The sequence below is a fragment of the Enhydra lutris genome, unplaced genomic scaffold (assembly GCF_002288905.1).
Source record: "Enhydra lutris kenyoni isolate GAN:26980312 unplaced genomic scaffold, ASM228890v2 scaffoldscaffold12, whole genome shotgun sequence".
Classification (NCBI taxonomy): domain Eukaryota; kingdom Metazoa; phylum Chordata; class Mammalia; order Carnivora; family Mustelidae; genus Enhydra; species Enhydra lutris.
In genome coordinates this window covers 73,743,197-73,769,275 of record NW_019154096.1, presented here as the reverse complement: position 1 = coordinate 73,769,275, position 26,079 = coordinate 73,743,197, and the positions used below count along the sequence as shown (strand labels likewise).

General features: G+C 59.4%; 1 protein-coding gene across 2 annotated transcripts in view; it reads right to left on the bottom strand.

The window, feature by feature from the left end:
- Positions 1 to 285: 285 nt before the first annotated feature.
- Positions 286 to 26,079, bottom strand: part of LOC111145247 (phospholysine phosphohistidine inorganic pyrophosphate phosphatase) — a 116,885-nt gene continuing 91,091 nt past the window's right edge. For both annotated transcript variants that reach the window (XM_022500033.1, XM_022500034.1), the window contains one exon: positions 286 to 434. In XM_022500033.1, coding sequence (XP_022355741.1) covers positions 338 to 434 — 97 coding nt within the window. In that variant the 3' untranslated portion in view covers positions 286 to 337. The remainder of the gene's footprint in view (positions 435 to 26,079) is intronic.

The window sequence follows — 26,079 nt, the reverse complement described above, 5'->3', positions numbered from 1 at the left end:
GCAGGAAGCCCCTGCCTTCTCCAGGCCCCTCCGTCAAATGCACAGAACGTGTGACAGAGGGCCAGGGAGTCAAGGTCCCTCAGGCCAGTCAGCTGGGACACTCATAGGACTGGGTGCGGCTAGAGAGCGTTCCCAGAGACAAGGGTTCTCCTTGTTTGGAGACGCCCAGACGGGTCTGTCCCACTGTCTGACTTCACCGGGTGGGGGTGTGGGGGGGCAGCAGGCCATCCCCGGAGGAACAGCTCCATGGGAGGTTGGGGGAAGCAAGCCTGGCCTGCACCCTGGGGCCCGGGCCCAGGGGAGGGGTGGCGCCAGGGGGGCCGCCCTACGAGGCTCGTCACTTGTCCGCGTGCTGCAGAAGCAGGTCCACGGCCTCTGCCAGGTTGTCCACGTATCCATCAGCCTTCACGTCCGGATGCCGCTCATCACTGGGCCTGGAGAGCAGGACCGCAGGTTAGACTGTCCGTGACCCCTCCGGAGCCTCTTTCTCCCCGCGTCTAACAAGGGCCCTCAGGAGGCCTCCAGGTCCTTCCGCACCCGGTTACCGGATGTCCCCCTCCTCCCACTCCCAGTCTCAGCCACCACCCATCAGGGTGCACACACCCCCCTCCTATTCTCTCCACTCCTGTTCTCTCCACCGGGTCACCTCTCCGAACCCCTTCCATCCGAAGCCTGCTCAGAGTGGCCACTGGCCCTGCTCCATCCCCACCACCAGCAGAAATGTCCTACTTCTAACAGCAGGGCCCTGATCTTGACCCTGCTCTGAGTGCCTCCCCGTCCAAACCCCAGGGGTACACATGCCAACCAGTCCCTGTCCTCTGAGGTCACTCCCACACCACAGGGGGTGTGCTCCTGGCAAAGCAGCTCTCTGGCTGGGTGGGATTTGGGGGGCTAGAACTGTCCAAAGCCCCAGATATGTCCTGAAATCTGCCTGGAGGATAGGCACAAGAGAAGTGAGACCACGCCATTGATGCAAATGCCTGTGGGCCCAGGTGGCACCCCAGGGACACCAATGTGGGGGCTCCTGGAGGAGAGGCTGTGGATTGAGTCCTGAGGTAGAGCAGGGGTCCCAGTGGGCATGTGGGTGGGGAACTGTAAGAGGGCTGGAGCCCTGGCCACAGGAGTGACGGCCTGGGGTGGGCTCCTAGGGACATCCCAAAAGTCTCTTAACACTTGGGGGAGGGGCTGAGACCTCGTCCCTTGGGCTGCGTGCAGCCTGGCGCTGTGAGCTAAGACTCAGGTCCTGGTGACCTGAAGACCCTCCCGCACTGCTCATGAGCTGGAGTTCGTGGGGCGGGGGTACCCCCGTGCAAGCTCACACCACTGAGGACCTGCTACTCAGATCACCCCATGGTCTGGCCCCAGCTCCCTGGGAAAGCAGGAAATCATGGCTTCCCAGCAGCCAGGCCACCACCTCGGAAGCCCCCACCCTGGTTTGGAAGGAAGTGGTTGACACTGGCTCTGATAACATCCTAAAAGCCAAGTTGTCCCTTTTGAAGGGTTTGTTTTTCACAAAGCTCTTTGCCCTACAGCGGCTGTCCTTTCAGGGCAAGGGAACCACCTTTTGTTTTAAAAAGTTAGCCTGGTGGCCTGGAGGCCACCTCCCCAGGGGCGGCTGGGGCCCCAGGGGCAGCCCTGGGAGTGGAGAGGGCAGCGCACACAACCCCGACGACTGAGGCCCCAAACCAGGAGCCCTGGAGACAACACAGGTGCTGAGTGCATGGGGACCCTCACCGCCACCACTGGGTCTGCAACTTGAGCAAGAACGACTCTCACGTCCGGGTTCTATGGGATCGTTTCACTCTTGCCATCACAGACACAGCTGGCGATGGCGGGAACTTAAGATCCATCATCCCCAGCAGCGCTGTCGAAAGGTTGTATGTGGCGTGGCCTTTTAGTTCACCAAATTGTGTGCCGGCACCTACTTCGGACCCATCCATTTCACTCCCAGGTATGCACATGACAAAAATGTGTCGATTTGTTCACCAAACACGTGTACTAGAACATTCCACACAGCTTTATGGTAAGAGCACAAAGGGGGAAACTGCACAAATGTCCGTCAGCAGGGGCTGGAGAAACACGGTGGCGAGCGCACGCGGTAGAACGCGGTGATGTTCCTACTCCCAGGAAATGACCCTCTGCACTGCTGCATGGGGGTCCCACCAACCTTACGACAGGCCGCAGGAGCCAGGCTCAAGGAACCCCAGCTGGAGGACCCATTTACGCCAAGTTCAGGAGCGGGCACAACCAGTCCCTGTGGTGCAGGGGCCAGAAGACGGTTACTTCTCGGGGGAACGGGATCGGGGTGCTGGCAACGTTCTAGATCTTCACCTGGGTGGCAGTTACAGGGGTGGGGCACACAGGGGAAAACGCATCATGCTGTTTGTTTTTAGGTGCTCTCTATGCATCTACACATAGGGGCATGTGATGAAGTCACACATGATTGACAAGCACAAGGTATCTATGTCCTGTCACCTTGGCCAGTCTCTGTGGCCCCCAGGCCAAATTCTGCCTGCAGCCTGCTTTGTACAACCCTCAAGCTGCTGTAAAAAGAATATGCAACGTTTTCGGCTCACAAAGCCTCGGCCAGCTACGCCCGGCGCCTCTACCACACAGCCTTGCAGACCTCTGGTTCCGGCCCCCTGCCACCCACCGGCCTCTCCATTTTCGTCCACCCGGGACAGCGCTCATGCCTGCCGACTGCCCAGGGCTTCCGCGGACAGCCCTTCCTGCAGGACGTCCTTCCTCCCTGGAAAGCCTGCGCTCCCCACTCGGGCCCTCCTGGTGGGCAGGAGCCTCTGGTGGGCGCTGCTGGCCGTGCGGGGCTCGGGAGTGTGCGGCTGCTCCTCCCCCGTACGGGCCGCCCCGCCCCCATCACCCGGCCCCGCCCCCATCACTCGGCCCCGCCCCAGAGGGGGGGTTCTCCTCAGGGCAGCTCTGACCGCAGGGCTCAGCAAGGTGGGTGCGCACGTGGGTGGGAGGTGCCCTCTAAGAGAGACGGAGACGGAGTACCCCAACAGGCAGTAAACCTAATCCGGGCGAACTGTCTGTCCCAGTGTCTCCACCTGTGCCTTGATGCTAAGCGTAGAGCTCTACTCACCACGTGACCTGACACCTCGGTGCCTTGGTGTCCCTGACTCTCAGCAAAGGTAGTAAGAGGACGCACGCGCAGGCTCTGGCGAGGAGCAGGTGCGGGGGCCAGTACCTTTCCCTCAATCACTGAGAACGTGGATGCCGCAGGGGAGCACGCTGTGTGCGGGGCTGGGCTGGCAGGGAGAGGGAGTGGCGGCCTGGCCTTGGGCCCTGCCTTGGGCACACAGGCTGGTGGGGGGACAGACCTCAGTATATGGGGTCCAGGGAAGTCAAAGAGGGGGCCTGTGTGTGGAACCACGGGCACTGGAGTGGTAGGGTGGGCAGGCTGGGACCAGGACCCCGGGGGACGACCCGATGGCCCGGAGTCCCGGCAGTCCCCGCACCTGAGAACACAGCTCCAGGTGCCCGCAGGGAGGGGCTGGTGGGAGGCCAGGCACCTGCCCAGGCGTCACTGCTCCCCCGCTGCCGGCCCCCTGGTCTCCCCTCTCGCTCGGCCTTTGCACGGGGGCTTGAGTCTTGCGCCAACCTGGAGGTGCCCTTTGGGGCTCCCCCGGCTATCCCTGGGGCCCGGGGGCTGCTCCAAAGCCCCACTTGCCAGCGAGGTGGGGGTGCCCCTCCCTTCGCCTAGGAGGGGGCTGTTGAGCCGGGGGGACAGCCAGGCGGGCTTCGGGTCGCGCCTGTGCAGGTGTGGAGCCCCCCCACCCCAGCCCCTGCTCCGGGGCCCACCCCCCGCTCCCGCGGCATTCCCAGCTTCCACCCCAAACAGTGAAGTCAGCATGATGGTTCAAAGGAACCAAACTTCTCCGAGCAAACCCCACCCGGCTCATTGTCCGAGTCCCCGGGTGGCTGGCCCGGGGCTCCCCTCCTCAGACCCCTGCCCCGCGCCCCTGGGCCAGGCACCGTTCAGTGCCGTGAGCTCAGCCCCGGGCGGGAGCGAGAGATCTGCCCGTGAAGGAGGCCGCTCTGCACCGAGCTGCTCACCAGCCTCACTCAGCGCGGCACCTCGCGAACGGAGGACCCAGCTAATTACGTTTAATTACATATCATTTAAATTCAAGAATCCATTAAAAGAAAGGATTGCATTAGCAGCCGGCCAGTGTTTGCCAACACACAGAGGAAATCACGGATTTTTATGTCTTAATTATGGGATGCTGCCATGAGCTGTGGCTCGGGAGCCGGGGTACCAGGAGGGGATGGTCTGGGGCCCAGCCCGAAGCCCCGAAGACCCGAAACAGCCACTCTCGGTCCAACAGCAGACCAGCGGGCAGTGCCCCGGTCCATGCCGGCCGGTGACCCAAGCCCTGCAGGGCCTCAGAGACACCGCACCACGGAGACCAAGTCATGAGACCCAGCAAGGATGTGCCCGTGGCAGTGGGAACAGAGCAGAGAGCGCGATGGAGAAAGGGACTGAGAGACCCCCTGGGCCTTGAGCAGGACGTGGAGGGACAGACGGGGCAAGAGCACAGCCAGGCAGGGACGGCAGGATGGGACTGTGGGAGAGACGGACAGAGGGACCCAGACAGATGCACACACACAAAGCAAGAGAGAGGAGGGAGAAGAAACTGAGTCAGAGACAGGCAGAGAGAGAGGGAGGAAAGAGCAGAACAAAGGTGTGGGGGCGAGGGTGGACAGCCACGCGGGAGAAGGCGACAGAGAGGGATGGAGGGAAAGAGGCCAGAGAGATGGGCAGACAGGGGCAGAGAAACAGTGAGCTGCACAAAGTTGGGGCAGGGTCAGGAAGGCAGACACACACCAGAGTCTCCCAGGCCAGAGTGGGCAGCCTCGGTGCCCTGCTCTAGGCCACATGTGTCCTGGTCACCTACTTGTTCCTCTGTGACTTTGGGAGGCCCCCTTTCCCTGTACCCCATGGGGTCTCTACGGGGTCGCAGCACTGCCCCTCCCCAGGGTCCACTGGTCAGCCCAGCATGAGTGTCTCTTTACCTCACTGACCCTCAGCTTGCTCATCTGTACGGTGGGCACACGGCCGACTCTCAAGGCTGCTCTGAGGACGGAGCACGGTTATAACAGAACCACCTGCGCCCACCCCCTCATCCTGCCCTCTGCCCTCCCGGCTCACGGAGAGAGCTCTAAGGGCATTTAGAGGGAGCTGTGGGGCCAGGGAAGCTTCCAGAAAAAGGGACATGAAGTCCGGATACCACCGCCCCCATCACCCTCACCACCCTCCAGAGGCTGGCGTGAAAACACAGGTCCCTGTGGACGTCCCCCTAACTAGGCAGGAGCACGGGGCCTCCGATCCTGGCCCGAAAATGGAGGTGGAGGCAGACGTGCCGGGGGCTGCCCTGCAGAGGGCCAACGCATTCCTGTCTGCTCTCCTGGGCTCCGGGGGTGGCGTTCGGGTGTCTCTGGCTGGGCTCAGATCCGGTGGGCGGGTCAGAGCAGCATCCCCAGACACCCATCTGCTCCTACCTCTGCGTGGGTCAACGCTGGTGGTGACCCCGCTGCCCCATGCCACTGGTTCGTGGGCAGAGGAGACAGTCCATCCCCACGGGATCTCCATCCCCGGGGCCAGCCGGTGTCCAGTGCCCACTGCTCTTCAGGCCTTCCCCGCCCTCCCACACCTCTGTCTGCACCGTGTCCAGGGGCACGCTTCAAACCTCCGACTGCAAACTCCTATTCACACTTCAAGACCTCACTCACTCGTTCCCACCTCCAGCTCGACCCCACGGGGCCCACTGCTCTTTTCTGAGCACGTGGCACGTCCTTCCACCCCCGCCCCCCTGCAATCCCCCAAGCCATTCTGGCAGGTGCTCTGCTGACCTGGGCTGCCCAGAGGGAGGAGCCCGGATTCCTGCCGGTGCCGGCCGCCCCCGCAGGCCGAGCCCAGAGCAGGCACCCAGGAAGTATCCGCCATCGAGTGAATGGACAAAGGCCCCCACCCGGGCAGGGCGCCGCCTGTCATTAGCTAGTCCTCCCCCACGTGCCTTGTGAGCAGAGGGAAGAAGGGAAGACAGAGGCAGAGAACAAGGCCGATCTGTGCGCCGGCCAGCGCGGCCTCACAGTGACGGTCTTTGTACCAGCTGAGGAGAAATGGCGGCCAGACCCCCCACCTCCATGCCCGCCTGCTTCCCCGGGGCCGCCCGAGGGGCCAGCACCTCCTCCCTGGCTCCAGCGACCGTGGGGACGTGGGCAGCCTCCCCTCGGGGGGCTCTGGAGGGTCAGTGCCACCGTGGCAGGCCCGCCTCCCCACCCTGGTCGGCCCGGGGGGCACGACAGAGGCTCCCCAGCCTGGAGGCCACTGCCCACATGAGGAGGGCCATATGTCCTTGTCCCCGATTGTTCTGGAAGAGCCAGGCGCTCGGGGCAGCCCGGCCAAGTGAGTTCAGGGAACTGGGCACTCCCTCCAAGAGAGCCGCCAAGCAGGCTGTGCGGACAAAGTCAGAGGAAAGGACAGAGGGTGTCGGCTCACAGGGCCAGAGGTGACAAGCCTGGGCCAAGGGCAACCTTTCCATCTGAGCCCCAGGAGTCCAAGACCTGGGACCAGAGCTTGGCCTCCTGCAAATGCTTCCCACCGCCCACCTGCTGGCCCAGGATGGCGCCCGGCAGAACAGCAGCCGGCTGGGAACCTGGGGGGCCACAGCGTCCCCCTGACCTGGGCTGGGGGCTGGCAGGTGCCACAGGGTCAGTGACCTGGCAGTAGGGTGACCCGGAGGAAAGTCAGCCACAGATCTCAGGTGGCTGCTTCTACCCCTCAGTCCCCCGGGCCAGCCCGGGACCTGGGCTCCAGAGGTGGGGTGGATGGGACTTAGGACCCCTCTGGGAAAACTCTGGGACTTGCGCTAAGAGAGAAAACTTCAGAAGCCCCTTTCCCCTCCCCCAGCCGGTGCCTTCATCCGGCTGAGCCCGACTTCACGAGGGGCTCTGACCTGGTCCTTGCTGACAAGGAGGTCACCACGGACACAAGAGCCAGGGTCGGACAGTCAGGGGCTGCAGCGTTAGGTCTCTGTCCTCACCCAGCTTGTCCTGGGACAAGATGGCCTGAAGCCCCCGGGCCCTGCCCTGTCCAACCAGCTCACACGGACAGGGGTTTCCTAACTTCCTTGAAAATCACGTGGGGGAAACGCACTGAGAGAAAAACCCAGGCCTGAGAGAGGACTTGCCCCAGGCGCTTCTGAGGCCCACGGCAACCAGGCCCGGAAAGGAAATGGGGCACCACTCTGCTGGCTGGGACCTTTGTGGGGGGAGGTGGCCGCACCCCGCGGCTCCCATCCCTGGTGGGCACCTGGGCCTCCCCTTGTCTGCTCGCCCGTAATGGGGAGGGCTGGGGGAGGGGCAACAGGTAACCCTCCTTCGCGGTGCCCCCCCGTGATGAGCACAGACGTGTGCCCGGGGGCGACATGCAGGTCTGAGCCCCTTCACGCGTCCTTCCTCCCTCCCACTGCCTGGTGCCCTGGGACCAGGCCCCGCAGGGAACGGACAGTGGAGCCAGGGGCCTGACACCAATGGGGGAGGGGGCAGGGGACCGCAGGTTGGCCGTCTCCCCCACCCCCACCTCTGCTTGTCAAGGTAGGGCTGGGTCCCATGCCCACCCACTGGGAGACATACCCTTCCTGCATAGGCACTGTAGACTGTGGTGGGCTGGGGGTGCCCCCCAGAGAGGAGGGAGGTCACACCAGGTTAGGTCCTGTGGTCTCCCGGGAGTCCAACTTCGTCCCGATACGGAAGCGAGCTGGGGCGAGGGCGGGCTAGGCTAACTCAACACCCCTCTTGTTCGGGTCGGGGGCAGCCCAGGGCCCAGAACTCCAGGCTGCGTGACCCAACCTGCAGCTGGGAAGGGCCAGGAGTCTCTCCACACTGAAGGAGGCACCTGCTGGGCCAATCTCAGGGGCTCTGAGCCCCGGTAGGTAAACTGAGGCAGGGTAAGGCACTTGCCACAGACCAGAGCTCCCACAGGCCAGTAGGCAGGCCCCGGAGTGCAAGCAAAGCTCACCCGGCTGGGGGGATGGGTGAGCTACAGATGTCACTCCCCAAGGATGACGGCACAAACGTGCACCAGCCCCGCCTCTGTTGTAGGTGACTTTGAGGACAGTCTCCCATGTCCCCTGCACAAGGATGTGGGCACCATGACTCGGCGTTCTAGAGATGACAATGCGGATATATGAGGCGAAGACCAGCACCCAGCGCCACAAGCAGGAAAGGCAGAGCTGGGCCTCCCACCTCATGTGTCTGGCTTTCTGGAAAACCTGGGCTCATTTTCGAGATTCTTCCCTTACCACGCAGGACATATCCTGCCTCTGGGGGTTACTGATGTACCAGTCGACCTCCGGCCAGACTGAGAGGCGTCTGGGTCAGCTCCTGGTCAGCGGTGGGCCCTGGGAGGCATCCGCCAGCTCCAGCAACCGCAGGGGGGACAGCACAGGGGGACAGAGGACGAGGAAACGAAAGAAAAGGTGTAACTCACACTGTGCACGGCCTCCCCCACGGCTGAGCACGCCCAGCAGAGCCGAGAAGGCGCTGGAACACCTTCTCCTCCGGGCCTTGTGGTCACCAGCAGGGGGGCGGGGGTTACCAGTGGGGGCCCGAGCCCAGCTGAGGGAGGGGAGGTCACTGGGGACCCCGGCATCCCACCTCAGGGCCACTTGTCCACACGGAGGAACTGGGCCTCTTTACGGTCTCTTTAGGCTGGTGGCGCCTTGCCGAGCAGAACCCACCCCCAGCACCAGCTGTTTCCTGGGTGGCTGTCACCGCCCATCACCAGCAGGCATGGGGGTGGGGGTGAGAGGTGCCCTCACACAGACCAGAGAGGTCCCCAGAACCCCTGGGTGTGGCTGGAGCCCCCACACCAGCCTTTACTCAGTTCCCATCCACAGCGAGGCCAGAGTCACACGCCAGTGGCCTTCGGACATGTCAGGCTGGGCCCAGAGTGTTTGTCAGAAACAGAAGCTGGAAGTCTGGCTTCTTTCGAACATCGGGAGGAACCAGTAACAACGCCCTGGCATTCCACAGGCAGAAACAAGCTGATGCAGCCCCTGAATGGGGTGAGCAGCTTGGAGCCTATCATGCTCCCCACTCTCCAGTGTCCCCCGGCTCTCAGACCAGGCCTTGTTCACTCCACTGCATTTCCTGCCTGCCTCCATGGGTATCTGAATTTGCCGCCCTACCCTAGAGCATTGGCTATCTGGGACTCATTTCCCAAGGAAAAAGTAACCTCCTCCAGGAAGCCTTCCCTGAAGCCTCCTCCCTAGCCCTCACCTCAGGGGCCTGCTCTGTGCTCCACGGCCCCTGTGTTGACCCCACTGGAGCACCCACCCCTCTACTGCAAGTGCCTGGGTACCTGTCAGGTGCCCCTCCAGACTGTGGACTCCCTGAGGTCAGGGGCAATCCCATGGTGGTCTCATACTCCTGGGATAAGGCCTTGGTCCTGCCAGAGAAAGCAGGGGGCCTCCTCCCTGTTGACCATCCAGGGGCTGTGTGTCATGACCGAGGCATCTAGCTCCTTCCGGGTCTGAGCCGTCCTAGAGGTCTAGGCATGAGGGCCAGTCCATCTTGGAACTGAGGGATGAAGGGCAGAAAGGCAGGTGTCTAGGCCCTAGGGCCCGGGGAGCCCTGGCCTGGTCTCCCCTTCCTGGCCCTCCCTGGAGGAAGTCCCTGGCTCACCCCGCAGGCACCTGAGCTCCCCGCAGTCTGGGTGGCCGTGCTGGGCCACAGAGAATTTTCTTCTGGGAAACCACTCACCTCCAACCCAGACAGTCAGAAGTACGAAAATGCCACCCCAATGCCCCTGTACGGGACAGGCTAACTCAGCCCCGAGAAGCAGGCTCTCTGTGCCACAGACAAAGCAGGCTCCTGCGCCTGAGGACAGTGTCCCGGGCTGAGCCACAGGTGCAGGTGCTGGCAGCAGGGGCACACAGAAGCCAAGGTCAGCACAGAAGCGGAGGGATGGGTCCAAGGGGCTCTCCCCTCCCCCCGCCACCACTGAGACGGATCCACCCTCCCTAACATGGCTCGGGAGATGGCCCTGGCGCCTGCCAACCACCCCCACTTCTCCTCTCCTCTGTAACTCCATGGTTCCCCCAAACTGTCCATGCCACTGCCTAGAACACCCTCACATGCCTGCTTCCCTGCAAGGCCCAGCTCAAGGGACCCTCCCCTCCCCTTGGTCTCCAGGACCCATCCTGCCCCCTGAAGGGACACCTGTAAGGCCTCTGGGACACAGGCCCAAGGAATCCAGTTGGGACGTTCCAGAACGGAGGCCTGGCACTGTCGTGGTTAGAGTACCCGCGGGCGGGAGCTCTGTCACAGAGCAGCAGGGCACCCCCGGGGCACCCCCGCCGGGCACGAGCAGTAAACCATCCCACAACCCCACGCCTCCCCCAGGTCATCCAAACAGCAAAGCCGGTTTCTCTTGTCTTCCCATATATTGCTCCCAGAGAACATGGGAGACCGGACCCTAGAGGCCCCTAATGACGACCGCATGGACTCGGGCTGCCCACTCGGGCGGGGACTGGGCAGGGGTGGGGCAGGAGGGCCGGGGCTGCCAGCCAGAGTGTGTGTGGCCCTCCCAGTCCCAGCCCACAGGTTGGCACTGGGCTGGCCATGACCCCCACGTGACCCTGGACAAACACCTCAGCACTCAGAGGTCCTCGTCTGCGGGATAGGGGGGCTAAGGGGACCCCCCCGGGGGCTGCAGTGGAGCGTGTGAGACATGCAGCTGGCACAGGGTGTGGCCGATGCGATGTGCGATCCGGTGGATAAGAGCCCTCGAGGGCCCCCTCTGCCCGGGGTGAGGGGTGGGCAGGGGCCACAGCTGTTCCTGGGAAGCTCATCTTGGTCCCCACGTCTGGAGAGCAGGTGCCATCTTTGGAGAAGGTGGTAGGTCCTTTTAGGGCCAAATATCTCAGGGGCCTCGTGACAGAGCCCAACCAGGCTGCCGGGACGAGTGCGATGTTCCTGCTTGGCAGGGGTTGAGCATGACTGGTGGTGGCCGATGTCCCCTTGCATGTCCTGGGGACAGGTGGCAAGGGGACCCTCTGGACTCCTTTGGCGGGGGGGGGGGGGGGGGGGCAGCCACAGCAGAGTTGCTGGCCCAGCCCTTGGGGGCCACTTCTCCAAGCCAACAGGATGCACTATTCGTAACAGTGACGGCCACGGGGAGCCCTCTCCCTCCGGGGACCTGGCGAGAGGCCTTGCACACTTCAGTGGCCCAAGGTCTGGGTGCTACTGCCCTCTTCTTAGGGCGGGCAAAATGGAGGCTCGGAGAGAGTGAGTGGCCTGCCCGGGGTCAGCGGCCCAGTGCCTGAGCCTGTCTGCCTCCCCGGCGTGGCTGGAAGCTTCTGCCACACGGTCTAGAGCTCCGGGGGGAGCCAGCGGGCTGCGCTAGCGAGCGGCAGGCAGGGCCCCACCTAGAAGGCGCTCCGGCAGGGGGACGGGCCCTCCGGGCGGGGCATCTGGCTTCCCGTAGAGGAACTCCCGACAGCTGTTCAGAGTATTTTGATAAAAACATGTTGAACACCTGGGGTGTGTTTAGTTTAGAACCAGCCGGCCCAGCCCCTTGCAATGTGCTCTCCGACGGTCAAATCCCCCGAGAGGCCTACGCGCGCCCCCACCCAGGCCCTCGGGAGCACGGGGCAGGGCGCTCCCCCCGGCCTCCCGCAGAAAGCCGCCGCACTCCCTCTCTCTGCCGGGGGCCGGACCGCAGGAGGTCAGGGAGATCCCCTGCTAGCCCGGCGAGCCTGGGCTTGCACACCCGAGCTCTTGGTTCTCGTGAGGTGGCCCAGGACTGCAGGAGGGCACAGGGCGGTGGTGCCTCCCCATCCTGGGGGCAGAAGGGGTCACGGAATCCCGCCCACTGAAGGCCTGGCGCCATTTCCACCACCACGTACAGACCCAGGTGACCTGGCCGGGCACCTCACTATCGACGGAGGCTTTGCTGTGGGGGCGGGGGGGGCCCTGCGGGCACTTCCTCAAGCTGGTCTGGGGGTTGGCACCGATATGCCCCCGTCTACATGAAGACAGATGCTCAGGATGGTCTGGAAGTTGCCCAGTGCTCAAGTGGCAGAGCAAGGCTTGCCCCCAAACCCTGTCCCGGTCTGTTGGCCCGGGATCGGAGTCTCCTAAGTCAGGGTGCCCCTCGCTGGTGCTGATTAGGGTCCAACATGTGGGGAAGCCCACCTGACCTCAGAGATGCGGTTCCATGAACCCCACGGTCTTCCAGGGACACGTGTGGGACCTCCGGCCCACCAGCCTCCACGTAGTCCGTACGTGTTCCTCTCACACAGGGTTAAAATCGGCACTTCATAAGCCGGGTCTACACTGGCCACGGCGCACGTGGAGCGGGGCTCAGCGTCACGAGCCAGTTCGAGCAGTCCACGCCACACACCCCCCCAAACGGCCGGAGGGAAGGATGCCGAGGGGGGCAGGACGTGAGCAACAGGAACTCTCCCCCTGTGGCTGGCGGGAGGGGCCCGCAGCGCAGCCTCTGGAAAAAACCCGCTTGGCAGATATGTCCTAACTGGAAACCCGTGAATACCACGTGACCCGGTGAGCCCATCCCGGGCACCTGCCACAGGGCCCTGAGACTCTGTTACCCGAGGGACGGAGGCGGGAGGCCCCACCGGCTCTGCGCACAATGACCCCGAACTGGGAACCAGCCAGTGTCTGTCCGTGAGCAGCAGAACTAGGAAATCCGCGGTGGGCCAGTCGTACACCGAATCCCGCGACAGGCTCCTGCTACACAGAACGTGGATGAAACAGAGCCGGCTTTTCTCTAAGTGTCTCAGCTCAGAAAGGTTTCTCCTAGGACATCGGATGAAGTTGGAGAGATGGTTCAGAAACCGCAATGAAGAAAGGGGGAAATACCTGCACCACAGGCCTGCGACCTGGAGCCAAAAACTACAGCTTTGAGCTCCCCAGCAGCCAGAGCAGAGGGAAGCCCTGTAGTTTAGATGGGAGCAGGCGATGGTTCAGGAGGGATGCCCTTCTTTGCAGCACAGACCAGGAAGATCTTCTCCCGTCCCCAGATACTCAGAGGTCACCCTTCCAAATGAACAGGCTCCTGTTACGCAGCTCTAAGGGCGAGAGGAAGGCTTGGGGCCCCGGGCTGGCCTAGCCCGCTCCCCTGACTTCTCAGCACCTGGCGGGTCCCTGAACTGGATCGTTCAGTCCAGGTTTTTCGAAACTAGCTCCCACTTGCTCCCGAGTTGCCCCCCAGTTGTCCCTTATTCGGGGAAGTCCCTTCTGCCCTCTAGACTTTGGAGTCTCCGCTCGCAAGACTAGCTGAGCCTCCTGGCCCTCTCACCCTCTCCCCCATTTGTGGATGGGCGGCTGATCGCAGGGACCGACAGCGGACAGGTGGACGCTGACCTGGGACAGGTGGGATGGGGGCGGCAGGCGTGGGGCAGCAGATAAGCCAGCAGAGGTCCCGGGAACCAAGCAGAGTTTCGAAGCCTGTGTTTGAGGAGACCCACGCTGGGATATTATTGTTCAGTTCCAGTCCTGCACAGAACAGGTCTCTGAAGATGTCCCCGGCTTGGGGGGGGGGTGCCAGTCACTCCTCTCCCTGGCAGCCTGCTGTGTGCCCTCTCTCACCCAGCCTGGCCGAGGGCCTGCATGGAGGGAATGGGCTGAGTGGACCCACCTCCACTGCCCGGACCCCAGTGTGCTCAAGAAATCCCCCAACAGCCACCCCGAGCGCGTCACATGGAGAGGACCGGCTCCGTCACAAAGAGGCAGCCGGCTGCGTTCGATGCGAGTGTAGACGAAACACGGCGGCGCTGGGCACCGAGCACCGGACGCGCTCCGCCATGTGGTCCCGCGTTCACTGCCTGTCCCCAACGAACCAGTCAGGAGCCGCGGCACTGCAGCGGGGTGGAGGCAGAAACCAGCCCGCTCCCTCACCACCGCTCCCCATGCCAGCTCCTGTCCGGAGCTGGGGAAAGACACGCCGTGCCAGGCGGGGAGCAGGGCGCTGTGGGCCTGGCTCCCACCAGCCACCGAGCTCGGAGTGTGAGCTCGTCAGGTGCAGAGGGAGGGAATGATAGCCTCCCGGTCCTCACGAAGGTCGGCGGGGGGCCCCAGTGGCAGGGCCTGGCTGCAGGCCTGCACACGGGCTCTGGACTTGGGTGCCAGGGCCCACATCCCGCCCGAGCAGGTGACCTCCCCCGCTGTGAGGACTGAACATGACGGTGGACAGTGTGCACGAGGCACACGGGAGCGGCGGGCTCTGGGACAGCAGCGGTCGGGCTGACTGGGGGTACTTAGGGCGAGCACTCGGCGGGAGAGGGGCCCGAGGCAGCGGTGCTGACAGCCCTCACAGACAGGAAGCCAGGGAGCAGGAAAAGGACCAGAACATCCCGAGGGGGCATCAAGGAACACTCCAGAGGGGCTGCTCGTTCGTTTCACGCTGACTCACGAGGACTGTCCCCTGCGGGGTGGGGCTCACTGGCAGCGCCCCGGCCTCTGGGACGGCTCCCTATCCTGCACGGGATCCTGCCACGGCCCTGGAGCTCTTCCCTCCATCCGCACACACTGCGCCTGGGTGCGGACCGCTCTCCTTCGCCGCCCTCCTCCCCACGGATGCTAAGCTGACAGGGCTTCTGCTGGGCTCGTCTGCTGTAGACGTGTGGATCTCTAAAAGGAATTCTGTTCTTTAACCCCATTCCTGGACATCTTTCCTGAAGATTTAATTCTAAAGAGGCCTCATACAGACTCGGGCGTATGGACAAGTCTTCAATAAAAGTTTGCTGAATCGAGGGAAAAAAGCAGTTTTAGAGACATCTGTGACGATGCTACTTACAACAGAAAAGGAGCCAACCGTGAGGGAGTACTGAAGCCTCGTCCGCTTTATCTGCTCCGTGAAACACGCCAGAGCCGTGAGCTACAGCAGGAGGAAGGGGGAGGCGAAGACCAGGGGTTTCTGCATGCCCATGCCCACGGATGCACGAGGGAGCTGGCTGGAAACCTGAGATATACAGCTGTCTGAGCATGGAAGCGTCAGAGACAGAACCTTTTGTCTTTCAGATTCGCCTGGAGGTTGCAGCGACGCTATCTCAGCAGTACGTGCAGTAGTACAGACAGTTTCTCCATCCGTCTCGCCGCTGCTTCACCAGAGTATTAACAAGGCCGGAAAGTCGAGATGATGCTCCAGCCCGGACAGGCACTAGGGGCACAGCGACCCCTCCTGGGCCCGGGGCTCTCCAGCCAGGGGGCAGCAGTCCAGACCAACCCTGTCCCTGGGGCCAAGCACCTGGCTGGGCACGTCCAATGCCACCTGCTCTGCGGAGCATATCACTTCATTACGGAGCAGGGCCTGCCCAGGTGCGCTAAGGTAATCCTGGGGGAACCCCAAATGCCACCGGCGATCACCCCAGGCTGGTCCTCCCCTGGCCCCTCTGCCCGGCTGCCAGCCATCGGGTGGGTGTGCATAGGTCCAAACCCAGCCCAGGATGGACAGCACCTCATTCATATCCCCCCGACTTCGTATCTCACCCTCAGTGAGAAGGACATGGGAACAAGGGGTTTGCTTCGGGTCACATGGCCAGCACATGGCAGGGCTGGGACTTGGATCCTGGTTCTGACTCCAGTACCAGCACCTTCTCTGAACCTGCTGGATATAACAACCAGAGGGAAAAGCAATGAGCCCCAAACCCCAAAGCTGGAGGCACTTTAGGGCACAACCCCTCCTTTCTCTGGGGAGGAAATCGAGGCCCAGGAAGAACAGCTGCTGGCCTGAGATGGCCCAGCCAGACTGCACCCAAGATGAGGAGAAGGACCTTCTAGAGAGTGGAGCCCGGGTCTGGGTACGACGGGGGGACTGGGGTTGGGGTCGGGGCCTCTTCATCAGTTCCTCCTTACTGAGGGGGAAACCGAGGCACAGAAAAGGAGGGCCTAGAGTGACCCAGCAAGGAGGCCAGTGCTCCTCCCCCTATTTACTTAGCACCTTCCGCCCCGGCCAGGTTCCCCGAAAAGTTGACGAACGCCACCTCATTCATCATAGTCCAGACGGCACCTCGTAAATGGTCAAAGCCTCCCAGCGAGGGGCCATTCATTCCGGGCCCGGGGGACGCCAGCCGGCCGGGGCGGCGGGCCCCACAGTGGGCTGATTGTGTGTGCAGGGACCCCGTCCAAGCTGCCCTGGCTCCTGGCAGGCCGCCGTGCGCTGGACGATTCCTAGACGGAATCTTGTTTTCGCCAGCTCCGTCTCTAGGCAGGCAGACGAGCTGCTCCTCCCAAACATTTACTCAACACTTTTTCTTCAGACCCTAGTCCTGCCCCGTGATTTACGGGGAAGCCATAAACCAGCCCCAAACAAGCCTGCCCTGTGGCCTCCAGAAAGCTCTGGAAGCAGCTCCAGCAGGGTCCCATCAGCCATCTGGGCTGTGGGTGGGGATGACCGCGACCTTCCACTGCATTTACTCAGTGACCCTGGGGGGGACACTGTCCTCTCTGCAGATGGGGAAACTGAGGCCCAAAGGGAGGAACTGGGACGCGGGCAGCCATGTAGGTCGGGATTCTGGGCCAGAATTTTCCCCAAGTTCTGGGAACTTGCCCCTAACAGCCTCGCCACCTCAGTTCTCCACTAGAGGCTTTCGGGGCTCGAGCCCGAGGTTCAGTGTATGGGAAGGGCCCGGGCGTGCCAGGATTCCAGAACGGGCAGGGGTCCTGGGGTTGGTGACAGGTGGGAGGAGGGAACCAGGACCGGCTTCCTCGGGGTGCTGTGTGGGCTGAAGATCCTGAGGGAAGCAGGGCCCTGCATGCCATCGGTGATGCCATTTCTTCCCGGGCACCAGACGCCAGGAACATGGTCCCTACCAGTGCCTCGGCCCAGGCGCACGCCAGGACCCTACCTTTCCGCACCGTACCAGCTTCACATCACTTAACACCAGGTAAGGCCCATCTGGTTCTCTCCTTGCCCCCGCCCCCAGAGGCTTCCTGCTCACTTGTTTTCTATATAAACTTGAGAATTAACTTCTCCAGTGTGTGTGACGAGGTGGGGGAAGGAGAGAGCAACGCAGGTGGCCAGGCCAGTGTCTTATATTGTCCCAAAACAAAAGTTCTTCGGCAGGTCACACCCGGTTTCCTCTTCACAGCCTTGGAGAGGGGACCAGGACGTGCTCTCAGCTCCAGGTCAGGAGGCCTGAGAGCCACAGGAGATGAGGACACTGGTTCTCAAACCCACTGCCCAGGGGGATGACATGGGAGCTCAGAACAACCACCCAGTGTCAAAGCTGTGTGTGGGTGGGGCGCTAGAGCAGGACCCAGGGGGACACTCGTAGCCCTGCAGCAAGGCTCACATTATTAAAGATGAAAGTCTCTAGCCCCTCATCGATGCTCCCACCTTAAGAAACTAGAAAAAGAAGAGAGCAAGATAAACCCAAGGCAAACAGGGGGGAATTCATAAGAGACCAGAGCAGAGAGCCCTGAACTGAAAACAGAAAAACAACAGAGAATATCATTGAAACAAACAGCCAGCTGGTTCTTGGGAAAGACCGACTAGAAAATACTGACGCCCGAACCCTCCTCTGAAGGTTTTTTTTCCACTTGGTTGGTCCTGGTGTGGCCTGGTGGCTGGGCGGTCTAATCTCCCCAGATGCTTCTAATGGGCAGCCTGGGTGGGAACGTCCCCTCGCTCCCAGGTGCAGACCCCTCTCGGGCTGGCCTGCAGGGAGAGACAGCCGGCAGCAACAGATCCTGCCCCAGTGTTCATGTCTGCAACACCCGACTGTGTGGTCTGGGCCAAGTCCTTTCCCCTGTCTGGGCCTCAGTTTCCACACCGGACTTTGTCCTAGAGCTGACACTGCCCACCTGTGCTGCTTTGAGCCCTGGCTTCCCGGAAGAGCCTGGGGGGTGGCAGGGGTGGGGGTCGGGCTGCTAGTGCAGGAGCCCTGCCTCTCCATCTCTTCCCCTAGGATGGCCTGGTCTCCTCCCTCTGGGGCGCAGGGTTTTGTCTTTTCTCCCTGTGAGCTCGCACCCCAAGTGGACACTCAGGACACACTAGCATGCTGGGATGCTGAGAGGATGCCCCCTGATGTCAGGCACGGGGGCCGTCCCTCCCGTCCTACCTCCTCTCTAATGAACAAGCCTGGACCCCCAAACAGCACCAAAGATAACACCCAGCTCAGCCTCCCCTCCGCTAAGCCCTGCCAACTCCGCTCCCTCCACAGCTGGAGGCTGCTCTGTGTTCCCCGAGCAGACAGCCGTGGAGACAGGATGCCTCAAGTTTCTGGCAGAAACTTCATGAAAGCATGGCGATGGGTGAGATCTTTTCTACCTGGGACAGGAATCCTGCTTACTTCAAAGAGGTGGACAACAGCGTGTGCTACAACCACACTCCCCTCTCTGATGTTATGGGGCACAGCCCATACTAGGAACCCCTTCTTCCCTCCCTCTGCATCATATTATGATCTAGCCTTTGTTTTATGCATGAGGAAGTAGGCTCAGAAAGGGGGTCATAACCTCCCTTGGCCCCAGAGCTTGTAAGTGGCAGCACTGGGCTTCGGACCCCCTCTGTCTCCAGGTCCAACATCTCCCTCCTGTCCCTCCTCTGTGTACCACTGGGTGCCTCTGCTGGGACGGGCTGACTATGCTGCTCCAGGCAGACGGGACAGCCTCAGAACTGGGAGCCAGGAAAAGTTCTCTTGGCTCTGATAGAGCCTTTGGAGCTCAAGACCCCTGACAGTGTGCCCTTCATGCCCTCACACCAGGAAAGACAAGGAGAGGCCAAGTTCAGAGCTGGCACGGCGCTGCCCCTCCCACCTTGGGGAAGAGGTGGGCGAACACACACAGAGACGGGTTATTAATTAAGCCAGGCCTTTGAAACATCACAGCAGAGAGAGGAGTGCCAACAGGGATGTCCAGCTGCAGCAAACCCTGTGTGGAAGGTTCCAGCATCTCCCCGTGGGCACCATCATTCTCTGGCAGCCCGTGGCACTTTTCTCTGCACAGACGTCAGCCGGTGCTCACTCCGTACCCCAGCCTCAAAGTGCTGCTGTTCCACACTCTCCCACTGCCCTGCCGCGTGCATCTGGAAGCAGAGAGGGAGAATGTGACGTGAACCGAGGAGCTGCTCATGCCATTCTCTGCAGAGAACAACGATGAAAAACCTGTGCAGCCAATCAATTGCACGTCTATTTCTCTAAAGGGGCAGTGGGGGTGGAGAGAGCTTTCCTGAAAGGACTTGGCCTTGAAACATTAACCCAAACAACTGGATTTGGCAGTGGCCGGCTTCCAAGCACCGCCAGCCGGAAGAACCCGGAGGCCAGGCACGCCGAGGCCGCGTCGGAAGAATGAACTCATTCAAAGCCAAGCCCGGTGCTGGAGAGTCCGCACACCGCGGGCCCGCACATCAAGGGGCTGCAGCCCCAGGGGGCACCGAGAACCCGACCTCAGCTCTGCAGCCGGGGCCGGGTCAGCCCACGGGGATGCATGGGCATCGCCAGAGACGCGGGACGGCCAGCAGGTCTGTCGGGGGCGGACAGGGACGGCCTCGCTCGTGTTGTCAGCACGGCATCCAAGTGCCCGCACCTGGGAATCGCGGGGGGCCAGTCCCCGGCAGGCATCGACGTTGCTGGGGGGTGAGCCCTGCGCCATCGTGGCTTCCAGAGCGGGATTCTCACATCAGCGGGCGCCCGGCTTCCCCCTGCTCGTCAGGCCCCGGACAGAGTGGTCGCGCTGAGCTGGCGGGCGCTGCCCGCACCTTCTCTGGTTTGCAGTCCTGCCACAGCTGCGTGGGTTGTGAACCAGGCCAAGCCCGTGTCACCTTTTGAAAGTCAAGTTTTTATCTTTGCTGATTGGCCTTCGACTTGGGGAGCAGCTTTGAAGCCAGAGGGGTGGCATAGCCCAACCCAGCAGCAGGAGCTTTTGTGAAGGAAACAGATAAAGAAGCAGGGCCCGGGATGCCCGCCAGCCGCCCATGGGCCCCGGGACGTTCCTCTCTCAGCCCTGAGAGGCTTAGGCAGGAAAAGGCACCCGCCACACACCACCCAGTCTCCGTTCTGCCCTCCAGGCTGCTTTGAGTAGCCCCTGGTAACCCCAACAGACACCCCTCCTGCACACAATGCCCCAGAGGCTGGTCATAAAGCCTGCAGCCCAGGGTCTACACACGCTCGGTGGAAGCCACGGCTCTTGTAGACTACGGGCCGTTTTCTCCCAGATGGTTTAGAGGAGGGACATCATGTGAAAACTTCAGAGTCATCGTCAGCTGCACTGCTGTGGGGGCACCGTGACTTATGGACCCTCCACCATGGTTATGAATAACCCCATTTTGCCAGCAACACAACTGGTCAAGAAAATGAGCGTCTGGTTTTCCCGACCCTTGGCTCTTCCTTCCTTGGCTCCTAGAGCACAATGCAACATGCGGGCCAGCCCCTGTGCTCCCCGGTGCCCCCCGAGGGGACAAGGTAGGCACTGGGCATGTTCCGATCCTCCCCCCTCGGAGGGCAGACTTGCCCCTCGCAAGCTGTCACAGCAGGTCCCGAAGAGCCAGAACCCACAAATATGAATTTTTTTTGCAAACATTTGCAAAAAAAATTTTTTTTAAATTAAAAAGCATACTTTTCTGCTCTAGAGAGCAATGCTTCAGGTGGGGCAGACCCCACGTTCACCTTGGAGGTGAGGCCCAGGCTGACACGGCCATGCCCACAGCTCGGCACGGACTGAGAAGGCGCGGAGTCCCCCACCTCAGCAAACGGCCATTCCATGGGTTGTATCCTCTCAGCCGTTTCCTCTCTGAACACAGAGCACCTGAGAGCCTGGTTTGCTGGGAAAGGGGCAGTAGGCAGCAAGACCTCCTCCTGTGGCTGTCAGGCCAGAGCGGTGGCATTGCCGGTGTGGCCTGGGGTCTGGGATGCCCCTGGTCACGGAGACCTGGAGCCAGCCCCGCCTGGCCGGCCCTCAGCCAGGGCTTCTGTGCCCTTGAGGTGCAGACGGTTGTGAGATCATGGCCAGCCCCCAATGTCCCAGCAAATGGTCCTTGGCTTTTCTTATTCTCAATTCAAGGTGTGTTCCAGCCACCCTGGAGAAGAAAGAGGTAGGGCAAAGGGCACGGGGCCCAGTGGAGGGACCGCAGTGACTGGGAGGAGGCAGGGCATAGCAGGGCTCAGGGGCCGGGACACGCCTGGTCACGTCACTGTCAAGGGCCCCCTGGCCTCAGAGTGGATGGGGGTGGATGGAGAAAGGAGTAAGCCAGATGGGGGAGAAGCATTCACAGAATGGAGAGCAGACGGTGAAGTCACAGGAGTGGAGGTGAGAAGGAAGGTGACCTTGATCCAAATGACAGGACAGGGATGCTTGCTGAGCCCCTGCCCTGGCATACTGAGTTGGGGGCCAGCCTCATTTTTCCGTGGGGACCCCTCCCCTGCACCCAGGGCTCCCCACCCGGCCAGGCTCCCACCACACTCTGGACCCACCTCCCCACCCTGAGTCGCAAGTGGCCGGCACAAGGGGAGGGCTGTGGTGAGGGTGGTCTGGGAGCCCTTGCTTAGCCCTTGCTAAGCCTCCAAGGTGCTGGTGGGGGCACTCCCAGGCCCTCTGTGCCCAGAGCAAGGAAGGACCGCTGGAAGAGGCATGCGACACAGGGCTCAATTGCACGACCCTGAGATCACGACCTGAGCTGAAATCCAGTTGGAGACTTAAACGACTGCACCACCCGCCCCCCCGAACCCCCAAACCTGGAGATTTCTGACCTCCTTGGGCTGTTCTCCAGATACCTGGCTTCCCCTCGAGGGACCTGGATGTCCCCTCTAAGTGGATATGACATGGGCAGTGCAGGGGTCAGAGGCTGGAGAGTGCTCCTGCCGGTGGCATGTCTGATGGGATTGGGACTTCTTTGCTCTTTGCACCTTCTTGTCCCTTTCCTACACCCCACCCGGAAACCGCTTCGCTTCTTGGTTCCCTGCGTAGATCAGACTCCCAAGCCTCTTCCGTCCCAGGGCCGGGCAGGACAACCACAGACAAGCACGGGGGACGAAACCAGCTGATGACGATGTTGCTGACAGAGACCAGTTTTGCCCCAGAAAAAGAGCTGTGGGACCACAGTTTCTTTCTTGGATCAAAAACGCAGTGGGGTGTACACGGCGGTGTGCGGGAGCCAGTGTGCGTGGACCGCGCATCTCCCCCAGCTCCACGCCCTGAGAGCTCGCTTTGGCGGCTCGAAACCAGCCACGCCGGGAGCATTCACGCCACGGAAAGCGACGAGCACTTCCATCAGGGCTTCCCCGGCCTCGCAAACAGCTAGCCGGTACAGTTACAGCACACCACTCGAACTTGATAATCCTCCAAGTTCCTCTTACGTAAAAACGATTCCCTGAGACAGTGATTTATGTGCTCACATATAAATAAGCCCATGTTCAGAGATGCATGCAGGGCAATTTCCAAGATAATGACAATAAAACCTAATTACTGTTAATCCAGTGACGGTCTGCTGAAATGAGCAAACCTTTAATTTATAAAATTTTTTGAGTCATTAAAATCAGTATTAGCAAGGTGGAGGTCCACAGGAGGGCTGTGGCTCTTTCCTGCCTACACTGTGACAACAGCACAGCCACATGCAAAAGAATAAAACTGGACCCTTACATCACACCATGGGCAAACATACACGCAAAGCGACCCAAAGACCTGGCCAACAGACACATGAAAAAGTGCTCCACATCACTCAGCATCAGGGAAATACAAATCAAAACCACAGTGAGATACCACCTCACACCAGCCAGAGTGGCTAAAATGAACAAGTCAGGAAACGACAGGTGTTGGCGAGGATGCGGAGAAAGGGGGATCCTTCTACACTGTTGGTGGGAATGCAAGCTGGTGCAGCCGCTCTGGAAACAGCACGGAGGTTCCTCAAAAAGTAAAACTAGAGCTACCCTACAACCCAACAATCGCACTACTGGGTATTTACCCTAAAGATACAAACGTAGTGATCCGAAGGGGCACATGCACCCCAATGTTTAGAGCAGACATGTCCACAATAGCCAAACTGTGAAACAAGCCTAGAAGTCCACCAACAGATGAATGGATAAAGAAGACGTGGTACATATGCACCACGGAGCATTACTCAGCCACCGAAAAAATGACATCTTGCCATTTGCAATGAGGTGGACGGAACCAGAGTGTATTATGCTGAGTGAAATAAGTCAATCAGGGAAAGACAATTATCATACGATCTCATTCATGCGTGGAATTTAAGACACAAAACAGAGATTACAAGGGAAGAAAGGGAAAAATAAAAGGAGACAAAATCAGAGTGGAAGACAAACCATGAGATTCTTAACCACAGGAAACAAACTGAGGGTTGCTGGAGAGGGGTGGGGGAGAGGGAAGGGGGTGACTGGGTGATGGACATTGGGGAGGGTGTGTGTTGTAAGGAGCAGTGGGTATTATATGAAACTGATGAATCAGGACCTGTACCCCTGAAACAAATAATACATTATATGTTAATTTTTTAAAAAGAAAGAAACTTAAAAGCACCAAGGGCCTTTGGCACCAGAAAGACCTGAATTTGAAACTGAACTTTTCCACCTGTGATGTTCTGTGATCATGGTTAGTTAAGTCGATATGTCTAAACCTTGGTTTCCCATTTGTAAAAATGTACTGCCATGGAAATGACTTTTTAGGACTATGTTAAGCAACAAATAAAGTCATCTGTATATGCTTAACAGCTGCTGGAACAAAATATATGCTCAATAAAATACGCTTATCAGTTTAAAAAATGGCCCAAAGATCTGAATGGAAGAGCTAAAAACATCAAATTCTTAGAAAAAAACACAGAGGTAAGTCTTCACGGTCTCAGGTTTGTCAAAGGGAGGGGAACTGCAAACCAAAACCATGACGATATCACTTCCCCACCCACTGAGACAGCTGGAATCAAGAAGTCTGATAAGCACAAGTGCAGGTGAAGATATGGAGAAATCAGGACATTTATACACTGCTGGTGGGAATGTAAAATGATGTGGCTGCTTTGGAAAATGGTCTGGCAGTCCTCCAATGATTAAAATTAATTACCATATGACCCACCAATCCCACTCCGAGGTATATACCCAAGTGAAAGAAGCCACTTAAAAAAGACCACTTTTCACATTGTTCCACTCATATGAAATGTCCACAACAGGGAAACATACAGGGATGGAGAGTACGTTAGTGGTTGCTTTGGGCGGGGGAGATGGGGTGGGTAGCTACATGGGGAGGATGGTACACATCGTTCTTTTAAAGGTGATGCAAACGTTCTAAAATTGACCAACGGTGATGGTGATTGTACATACTAAAAACTCTGGAATTATATGTTTTACATGGGTAAACTATGTGGTTCTAGATTCTATCTCAATAAAGCTGTTTACTTAAAAAAAAACACACATTAAAAGGGACTGATAAGAGCAAAGATGGAAAGCTGACACACAACACAGATGGCATTCCAAGTCAGTGGGGGAAAGGGTGGCGAATGAAGCGGGTGTTTGAAGAGCCACTGGTTACCATATAGACAATACAATCAGATCCCTACCTCACGCCATGCGTACCAGTCACATTCAAGTAGAGTCAGAACCTGAATGTGCCAAGCAAAACTTTTAAACTCCTGGAGGAGAATGCAGAAGAGTATCTTTCCAATGATGGGGAGGGGAAGATGTACTGGACAAGACACAAAATGCATATTTCAATTTAAACCTTTCATTCAGTAAGACACCATAAACTAAGTAAGAATACAAACCACAGGGGCACCTGGGTGGCTCCGTTGGTAAAATGTCTACCTTCAGCTCGGGTTGTGATCTCGGGGTCCTGGGATCGAGCCCCACACTGGGCTCCCTGCTCGGTGGGGAGTCTGCTTCTCTCTCTCTTCCTGCCCCTCCCCCAGCTCACACTCATTTTCACTCTCTCTCTCTCAAATAAATAAATCTTTCAAAAAAATACAAGCCACAGATGGAGAGTAAATATTTACAACACAAATAACTGACAAAAGAGCAGGAGGAGACTGTATTCAGAATTTTAACAAACTACACTTGACTCTTGAACATGGGGGTTAGGACCCCCGCCCCCAGCAGTCAGAAATCCATGCCTAACTTCCGGCTCCCCCCCAAATAGCCCACTGTTGGCTGGTAAACTTACCAGTAACATAAACCATTGATTAACACATTCTGTATGTGTCATACACATATATACTATATCTGTGTGATAAAGTAAGCTAGAGAGTAGAAAATATGAGGAAAATCATCAGAGAAAATACATTTACAGTACCATACTATAAAAAAATTCATGCACATAAGTGGACCCACGCAGTTCAAACCTGTGTTGTTCAAGGGTCAACTGTACTCTTCTTTAAAGATTTATTGACTGATTTGAGAGTGGGGGTGGGGGAGAGGGAGAGAGAACCCTGTGCAGACTCCACGTGGAGAGAGGAGTCGAGGCGGGGCTCCATCTCACAACCCCGAGATCAAGACTTGAGCCGAAACCAAGATTCAGATGCTTCATCGACTGTGCCACCCAGGGGCCCTGAGTCACCTGTAATTTTATTTAATTTTAAAGAAGATTTTATTTATTTATTTGATAGAGAGAGAGATCACAAGCAGGCAGAGAGGCAGGCAGAGGGGGAGGGGTAAGCAGGCTCCCCGCTGAGCAGAGAGCCCGATGTGGGGCTCGATCCCAGGACCCTGAGATCATGACATGAGCCAAAGGCAGAGGCTTCACCGACTGAACCACCCAGGCGCCCCGGTCACCTGTAATTTTAAAAGTGACGAGTACTCCACAGTAAAGTGTACGAAGGACACGGGTAGATCATCCACAAAGGGAAACCTGAAGAGTCATTAAACATTTGAACGCGAGCTCGACCATGCCGAAAGCACGGGGTGTGCTGCTTATATTAAAGAGATGTTATTACACATCCTCCAGATTTGGAAAAGCTTTTGAAAAACTTAACAGTACTGAGAGCTGGCAAGGAGTGGGAAAATCGGGTTCTCTTCCACTGCTGGAGGGGACAGAAACGGCACATGCCCTGTGGGGCGATCAGCAGTATCTGAGCACACAGTGACAACCCGTCCGCTCCGGGCCAGC